We start from the raw sequence: 8760 nt of genomic DNA, 5'->3' as shown, positions 1-8760 counted from the left end.
CGCCGTGGAGCAGCTGGGAGGGTCGCACCGAGATAGCTGCTGCTGCGGATGGGTCGTACCAGCGATCTGAGGGTTTGCTTGGAGAGTAGCTCTTGGGGCAGGTGGGGTTTGGTTTGGTGTCCCCCTCCTCAAAAGCCATGGTTAGGTTTAAAGCCCCTCTGCAGGCTGACCCTGGAGCTGAGGTGTGTAGGAAGAGGTTTATTTCCACCTGGGGCTGGCCAGTGAGACCGCGGACTCTATGGCACCGTTTATGAAGGAAGTGGTGTTTAGTGCGCTTCTGGTATGTTTGACCATCTGTCTGCCCAGCCCTAAAACTCTTGGAATATGTTGGCTGATGTTAACCGAGTTAAGCAGAGAGCCTGTAGAGCTGAAAGATGTGGTTTCCACAGCGTTAGTGAAAGAGACGGTTGAGTGGCAGAGGGAGACCTCTCCAGGGCTGCGATGAAGGAGCTCTCCCCAGGCTCTTTGGGGACGAGCGTTGGGGATCTCCCAGCCTCCCTAAAAGAGCCTTGAGCAGCTCTTTGAGTGCTCTCGGAGGGCCGAGGCACCGTCTGCAGGGAGCGTGGGAGTCCATCGCTCCCTACATCGCTGCCCTTGCTTGGCAAATTGCCTGCAGTTTTCTCATGCACTTTTTGTGCTGTTGATGGTTTTCTTCTTTTTTATTATTATATTTATTAAAGAGTACTTTCCACTTAAAAGAACCTAAAGCTCTGATCCTTCAAATAATTTTAGTTCAAAGGCTGAATAAAACATTTGGTTTGTGAGCGTTCACTGGTTCAGGCCCTTTGGCTCTAAGCATTTTTTTGCTATCTTCTTTCCATACTCTACCAAATACTTCCTGTATGACTTCGGGTGAGTCACATCATTTATAATATGAAGAAAACAGCAGCTCTGTGGCACAGCTATAGTGAAGCTTAAATGCAATATTCATAAAACAAATCAACATCAATATAAACAAACCACAGTTTTCTGAAGGCAATATTTGACCCCTGCTTTTCAGAACTACGTTCAAGGGTTTCAGCAGTTTTTTAAATGTGGACTCTGTTTACTAATTACTGGCTTTCGGGCAGGGGGGCGCTAACTTTGAGTTCAGGCCTTACTCTGAGTGCTGTGCTCTGATACCGGTACACAGGTTCAGGCTCAACCATTCTTTTTTTTGTTGTTGTTGTTCTAAAAAGATCACAGAACACTCTAATGTAGTTGATGAAATTGTTTTTTATGTCCCTGTTGCCTCCCATCCTTAAGCATGTGGGTGTGAAGCTGCTTCAGGGCCTTCTGGCAGCGTGCGCAGTCAGATGACTGCAGTCCTGTGTTAGCAACTTCAAATGTAAGGTCATAAACTCTGATATCACACAGCCCATCCTCCTTCCCTCAGAGCTCCGTAACCTTGGTCAGGATGTTTCTAGAACCTAATCCTGTCAGAGTAGAAATGTTCACATTGTTAGCAAACAATGTGACAAAGGAAGAGAAGCAAGCATGTTATTTGTTTCTTTATGCAATTACATACTTTAAAGTCAGAAGGTTTTTTTTTTCAGGTTCTTTCATGGAGGGAGGCTGTCTCAGCATCTTCCTTCTTTCCTCTCTCCCCCACCCCCAACTGGCTGCCAGAGATTGTGTGTGTTTGTGCTGAAGTCTGTTTGGGAAGGTTACAATGATATCCATAGGTTACTGTGGTCTTACAGAACTGAGGTCAGAGTCCGGCTCAGGACAGGAGAGAGAAACACATTTCAAACATTCAGATTCTGGCCTGTTTTATTCCTTCACTTTCAATTTGTTTTCATTTATGTCTAAATTTGCCAACAGGATTTTTGCTGCTTGGCTTCATTCATAGGAAGGTGAATACTTTCAGACCCTTCTCCCGTAAGCGTTAGCAGTCCCAATGTATGTTGTTGTTAGAAGGTCTCCAGCCGTAAGGCTGATTATGCCGTAAGGACTGTTGCATGCTGTTTCTGGAGTTCCTCTTTCATTGCTGGGTGGGGGAGGGATGGAGCAGGTTGAAAATAGATAGTGCTGTACTGGTGATTTATGATCTCTGCCCGTCATGAGGGGGAGAGACCACCCTCGGACCACAGAGCAAAGCTCCAAACCTTGCTGTGGACTAGACTGGTTGGAATAGTGACAATACTGGATCAGGAATTGACGTGATAGGGAAACACGGGATAGAAGCTGTCCCTGCATTTGCTAGGTGGGATGCAAAAAGAGGTTGTCAGCTTGTTTTTCCTTCTGGTTCCTACATCTGTGTGCACTGGTACAGTGGACTGAGGTAGGTGTGTGCCTGCACGCTAGAGCCTGTGACGGAGGTGCATTTCTAGTGTGTGGGGTCCCTGCAGAGGCAGGCTGTTGGAGGACGTGCCTTCTAGTCAGGTGCCTTTGCTTCAGAGCCTCACACATGCAGCAGCTGCAGTGCTCTGCAGTCACAGCTCTCTCCTGCTCAGGGACCGTGGGCATCCTCTCACACATCAGGTCACTCACTTGCGTTTGGCATAGAGGACTCTGGACCAGCAGAGAGGTAAAGCTGCTGGCCCGCATGTTTGTGGGTTGCAGGTGTTGCAGTGTGGGGGGCAGAGCAGAGATGCCTGATGGCTGATACGTGAGACTTGAGGAGGGTGAGTTCTTAGTCCAGAAGAAGTGCATTCCTCGTGCCACCTGAGCTGCTCACTTTGACCTGTGCTCTCTAGTATGGTTTCAGGAGTTGGGTACTCAGTAAGACTGCCAAGTGTAGTTGCTTTGTGACATTGCTCCAGATGAAATCCTGGGATCTTTCCAAAGTGGAGTGCTTGAAAGAAGCAGAGCATAGGCAAAGAGGACAGAGAAAAGGAAATCTTTGATAATTAATACTGTTATGTTCTGAAGCAGTTTTACCCCATTGCCAGTGTCATGTACCTGAAGTGCACGTGCTTCACAGGGTGAACGCAAATAGAAGCTGATGATTTCAATTCTCTTTTCTTTGTCTAAAAATACACCAGCAGACATGTTTTTGCTCTGTATTATGTAGGTGGTACTGGCAGAAGGAAAAGAGAGCCCCCTACGTGAAATTTATGGAGGCAAATTACCCACCTGGGTTTAGTTATGAAGATTTTGGGCCACTGTTTACAGCAGAATTCTTTGATCCCAACCAGTGGGCAGATATTCTGAAGGCTTCAGGTGCAAAATACGTTGTCTTAACTTCAAAACATCATGAAGGTAAGTGGAAGGTTTATGAATGTTGGTAATTGATGCATTTCTGTCAACAGAAGAAAAATCCAGGTGACTTTCCTGCCTGCTAAGAGAGATGGAGAAAGCCAGGCAGGCTTACCTGCCCCAGCCCAGCCAAAGAGGAAACAAACCACCCAAGAAATGTGCGTGTGTTTTCCTGGCTCTTACGCAAATGCTATGGCCATGAAGCTTGCATAGAAGGAGAAATAGACTGTGCCATTGTTCTCTCACTGTAGGTAAGACAGCCTGAAGTGCTGGGGGAAGCTGAGCTACCTGCAGCAGCCATAGTTTATTTTTTATTGTGCAGTTTATTGCTCAAGGAACCACAACAGTGAATTCTGCGCTGCTGCATGTATGGAGAGCTGCTGTGTACAGGCAGTTAATGAGCTCCATAGGTTTCTCCAAGGTATTTAGGAGTATGTTCCAGGAGTCAACTTCAGAGTTAGAAACGTACACAGGGTATAGCTCTTCCTGATACAGTGCATAGAAGCCAAAACCTTGAACCAGGTCTGGAACTTTACAGGCACGACTGATTTTTGGCACTGTAATTGTAAGATACTCTGCAGAGAAAAGTAAAGGAAGAGAAAGTGATTGGAAGGAAACATGGTAGCAAAGAAAGTATAATATACTAAGATGCAGTATGACAGTACATCTGCTGAATGTTGTTGGTGTTTGGGGAGATGTGGGTTCAAGACTGGCAACTAGTAACTTGTGAATTTTAATCTCAGCTCTAACATGCATAAAATCTTGATCCTGATGATGCCCGTGGCGTAATTCCCAGTGACTTCAAAAGAACCATGATTCATTTAGTCTGTCCTGTAGCCTTGGGCATGAATTTTTAGCTTGTTTGTCTAGTCGATGCAATTACATGTTTCCAGTTCACAAAAAGATTGCAAGATTTATTAGGCAATGGGTATAAAGCAGTTTGAAGGTGAGAGTGGAGCTCTTCCGGCAGTGGTCTAAGGCTGCAGTGCGGTAGTACTTGTAAGTGCTTGTGCTGGATTGCTGGATGTCTGAAACGTTAAATCCCTCCTGATATTTAACGCTGATATTTTAGAAGCTGTTTCATGATTTTTTTGCACTCTGCTTATATACCTGTACCAAGTAGTTGATTGAGCTGTTACAAATGTCAGGACAAATGAAAAGTGAACATTTGCGTAAGATCTAAACAGGAGGGAGGAGAACAGTCTTTGAATGCAAATGATAGCTTGTGCATTCTGCAACTGAGAAAGCATTTTATCTTCCAGTTGTTGAATGTGTATTCACAGTTCACATTTGATACATTCAGTGAAAATGTAGATGCCTTGAAAGTTGCTGTATTTTTGGTTAATTTAATTGGGACATATGAATGGAGTGGATAATTAAGGAGAAGGAATAATTAACCTAAGCAGTACAGAACTGGAAAATTGAGCGCTTTATATATATAAAAATACAAATGCGTATGTGTATGAATAAAAAAATACATAAAACATATCTGGCATGGTGTTCTGGTGTCATGACTACTGTCATCGTGCATAAACAGATTATAGGCATACTCTATACCATAATAACAATATTATTACATATATGATTTTTATTATTTTGTATCTATTTTTTGCAACACACTTGCAAACTACTTTCCAGAAGGAGAAAATATAACTTCCCCTCTTCTGCTTCCCTTTCTTATGCTTTGATTTTTCTCTTTTCAGGCTTTACTTTGTGGGGGTCCAAATATTCTTGGAACTGGAATGCTGTTGATGTGGGACCAAAACGAGATCTTGTGGCTGAACTAGCAACATCTGTTAGAAGCAGGACTGACTTGCATTTTGGGTTATATCACTCCCTGTTCGAATGGTTTAATCCCCTCTTCCTTGAGGATGCCACCAATGTCTTTAAGACGAGAAAGTTCCCAACCAGTAAATCATTACCAGAACTCTATGAAATTGTGACCAAGTACCAACCAGAAATAATTTGGTCTGATGGGAATGGAAATGCACCAGATACTTACTGGAACAGCACTGGTTTCTTGGCTTGGCTGTATAATGATAGGTACCCAATGATGCTGGTTTAGCTCCTTACCTGAAGTTCTGCTCTGTGTCTAGTTTGTCTCGTTTTCTGTATGTTTTGTGGAAGCTGTTACCCCTACTTACGAGGACTTAACTAAATATTAATTTTCCTGAAATATAGAACTCAGGTCTTCCCTATAACTGTCAAAGCTTGCTTTAGAAAAAGACTGGTGCATACTTTTTTAACCACATTTGCAAATTAATCAGTTAAGATGGTATTGGCTATTCTACCTAATCATATTCTTCCCTAAGTATTGTCTTCTGCACAGACAAACAGGATAGCAGGATAATTTAAGAATATGGGTACGTTGTTGTCATCGCAGACTGAACGCCTGGCAGTGGATGTGAAGTGCAGGCTGATTTCTGGCAGACCTCCTGTGAAAGTCTGCAGCATACTTCCCTAAGAAATGCCGATCTGGACCTTTTACTAGGAAAGGATGAGAATAGGATTCCTGAAATTGCACTTAACCTAATTGTAATAAATTAATAGTGCAGAAGTCATCCTAAATGTTAGTTTCTGGGAGGAGGGGGGGTGTGTGTGGGGAGGGATTACACTGGCTGCGACTGCGTTTTTTAGAATAAAAATCATAAACGGAAAATTTCTCTTGTTTCCAGTCCCGTCCGGGACACAGTAGTGACCAATGACCGCTGGGGAGTTGGCAGCATCTGTACCCATGGTGGCTTCTACACTTGTAGCGACCGGTATAACCCCGGCCACCTCCTGCCTCACAAGTGGGAGAACTGTATGACTATTGACAAGAGGTCATGGGGGTACAGGAGGAACGCACAACTTGATGATTACCTCACAACCGAGGACTTGGTGAAGGTACAGTGGGACAAAGGAGTTGCCTGCAACTTCTGATTCTCCCTCCTGATCATTATATTATGCCATATAACATTTCAATTACGTATCTATTTTTATAAAAAGTATTATTTTAATTGAATAATGAACCGATGAAATAATAAGTAATTTTGTTCATTTGCAGCCTAACACTGGCAGGATGGAATATCCATGTAATTCTTATTAATTTTATAGAAATGACTAAGAGAAAAATTATCTAGTAAAAATTCAGCCAGTTTCTTAGAAGCTGTTTCCCCTGTGAGTAACTGGCCAAAGATTGATCTGGATAGACTCATCATTACCTTTTCTGCTAACTTTTTCTAGTAACCGCACCTCTAAGTTGATGAGAAGCAAACAGTTGCAGTTTCACAGTTCCTGTTTAGGAACTCCTGATTGAAGGCTACATCTTTTCCCCCTTCTAGTTAGAAACAGTTCATAACTCTTAATAGTCTTTTTACCTTGTAGTGAGAAACTTTCCTTTCATCCCACTTCATTTAAAGAAAAAAACCCCAACACGCTCATTACAGCCAGCCAGACAGATAAACACTAGCAGATGCAGACAACTGGTGTTAATAGAGCATTGATTCCCTTTGCTAGTCTGAGGTATTAAAAAAAGATTTGAAGCTTAGGAAAACCGAATGAAAGGAAGACCGATCGATCTTTCAGAGAAATGCATTTAATTGCAAAATTCAGCTAGTGAGGGGAAGATTGATTGCTATTGTTGCTTAATCCAAATCTGTTCTTAGTACTGTCCTTGCAAAAGATAATTTCAAATTGAAGTAACCTCTTTTCATAGGCAGAAGGTTTAAATTCATTCAGTAGCTCGTCTCCAGCTGTCTGTTCCTCCGACTTGTGCATCTCGGTCCATGATCTCTGGAGGGCAGTGTGGATGTGAACACAAATTATTTATGGACTCTGTAGAGGGCTTCCTAGTGTTTTACAGATGTCTCTGTAAAATAGGGAGAGCATCAAACAGAGGAAGGAGGAGAAAGTTGCTTCTCTCAGCTTCAGTAAAAACGCAGTGGCGTCTATTAGCCTTATTCTCCTCTCGTATAGAGAAATCATCTATCTGTTCTATCGGTAAAACCTTCATGAAATTCCTGCAGAAGTCGAAACGTTAAAAGGTTGTAGGATCTGATTCTAATGTAGATTCAGTCAGACATATTGGTGCAAAAATGTATTTTGGGCTGTCTTCTGCCATAAAAATTGACAGCAGAGCTTTGTTTTATGGGAGCTTAAATTTTGCGTTGGCTGTTGTGATGACCCCCAAAGCCTAAACATGCAGCAGTAATGTAACTCGTTCAGTTCGTCGATCCGAAGCAGTGTGCCTGGCTTTAGAAGAACTTCAAATATTTCATTTCATTAGCCGTAACCATATGTTGTGTGTATGTGTTTAAAAACATTTCAGCAACTTGTAGAAACAGTGTCTTGCGGAGGAAATCTCTTGATGAATATCGGGCCCACTCACGATGGTCGCATCGCTGTTATATTTGAGGAACGCCTGAGGCAGATGGGTGCCTGGCTGCAAGTCAATGGAGAAGCCATCTATGGAACGAAACCATGGAGAGCGCAGAACGACACGGTCACACCAGAAGTGTGGTATGGCTACTGAATCAAAGTGTAGGCTGCGTAAAGCAGCAGCAGCGTATGTGAAATTTTGAAATTCTTAATGACTCGGTGCTACAGAAATCACTGTCTTACTTTGTATGCTGTGAAGAAATGAACCCTTTTGTCCGTTTAAGTAACTGCTCGTAAGTGTGTATAAAACTGTAGGTAGACGATGGGTGTCAGAGAACGTAGTTTCGGGATGATGGTGAGGCTGAAGGGAAGGTTGCAGGCGTTTCCTTAGTGATCTTGTGCTTCATAGTGTAGCTGGGAACAGAAACTATAGAAAAAAATATAAATCCAGAAATATAAAACTGCTATGCAGTGTTTATCTGTACGAAGGAATAGTTGATGTCACTGTTTAGAGAGAAAGAGGGGAGAGAAAGAAACTAGAAATCAGTCTAGCATATTCTGCATTTCTTTTTAAGATAAAAATGCACGGGAAGATAACAGCAATTGTTTGGTCACTAAATTCAGCCAGTCTCTGGACTCTCCCCTGCCTTTGTGCCTCATAGCTGCTGTAACACCTTAATGATCCATCAGGGTTTTGGTCTTGACCCTCTTCGCTGCCTCAGCAGGCCTTTTTACTCCTGTTCACAGTAAGATTTGGCTATCTGGCTTTCGCCTTGAAATGCTGAACTGTTGACTGTTTAGTTAAATCACTCCCAAGAGCAATAACAAATTGTAACTAAGTGAAGGAAGGAGGGAGGAATGTTTCAAACGTATGCCACAAGATTTCCAAGGACATACTGTAGATAATGTCTGCTGAAATTAAATTTTTAAAAAAACTAGCTATGCAAGGTGGAAGCTTTATTGTCGCACACGCTCTTGTTAAATTTTTTTTAGTGGAATGTCTGTATGTTTGTGCATAGATGTGAATTACCATCTTTTTCTGAATAGAATCCACAGTTATCTGTTAATGATTCCCCCTGACCTGCAGGTACCTCCTTCCCACATGGCTGAGCAGCAGTGAGTTACTACAGATGTTTACCTCTAAACTCAGTTCTTTAATAGTCTCTCTTACCTCTAGTTTGTTGGAGGAACAAATATTATCAAGGAACAGTACTTTATTAA

The 8760-nt window shown here is 42.5% G+C and overlaps 1 protein-coding gene across 1 annotated transcript in view; it reads left to right on the top strand.

Annotated features, from left to right (window-relative positions):
* Window positions 1–8760, top strand: part of FUCA2 (fucosidase, alpha-L- 2, plasma) — a 102194-nt gene that overhangs the window by 90093 nt on the left and 3341 nt on the right. The window contains exons 3-6 of the mRNA XM_009319153.1: window positions 2996–3183; window positions 4884–5223; window positions 5856–6066; window positions 7490–7680. Coding sequence (XP_009317428.1) covers window positions 2996–3183; window positions 4884–5223; window positions 5856–6066; window positions 7490–7680 — 930 coding nt within the window. The remainder of the gene's footprint in view (window positions 1–2995; window positions 3184–4883; window positions 5224–5855; window positions 6067–7489; window positions 7681–8760) is intronic.

The sequence above is a fragment of the Pygoscelis adeliae genome, unplaced genomic scaffold, assembly GCF_000699105.1.
Source record: "Pygoscelis adeliae isolate BGI_AS28 unplaced genomic scaffold, ASM69910v1 Scaffold172, whole genome shotgun sequence".
Classification (NCBI taxonomy): Eukaryota; Metazoa; Chordata; class Aves; order Sphenisciformes; family Spheniscidae; genus Pygoscelis; species Pygoscelis adeliae.
The sequence above is the reverse complement of the archived record's forward strand: the minus strand, read 5'-3'. Positions and strand labels throughout refer to the sequence as shown.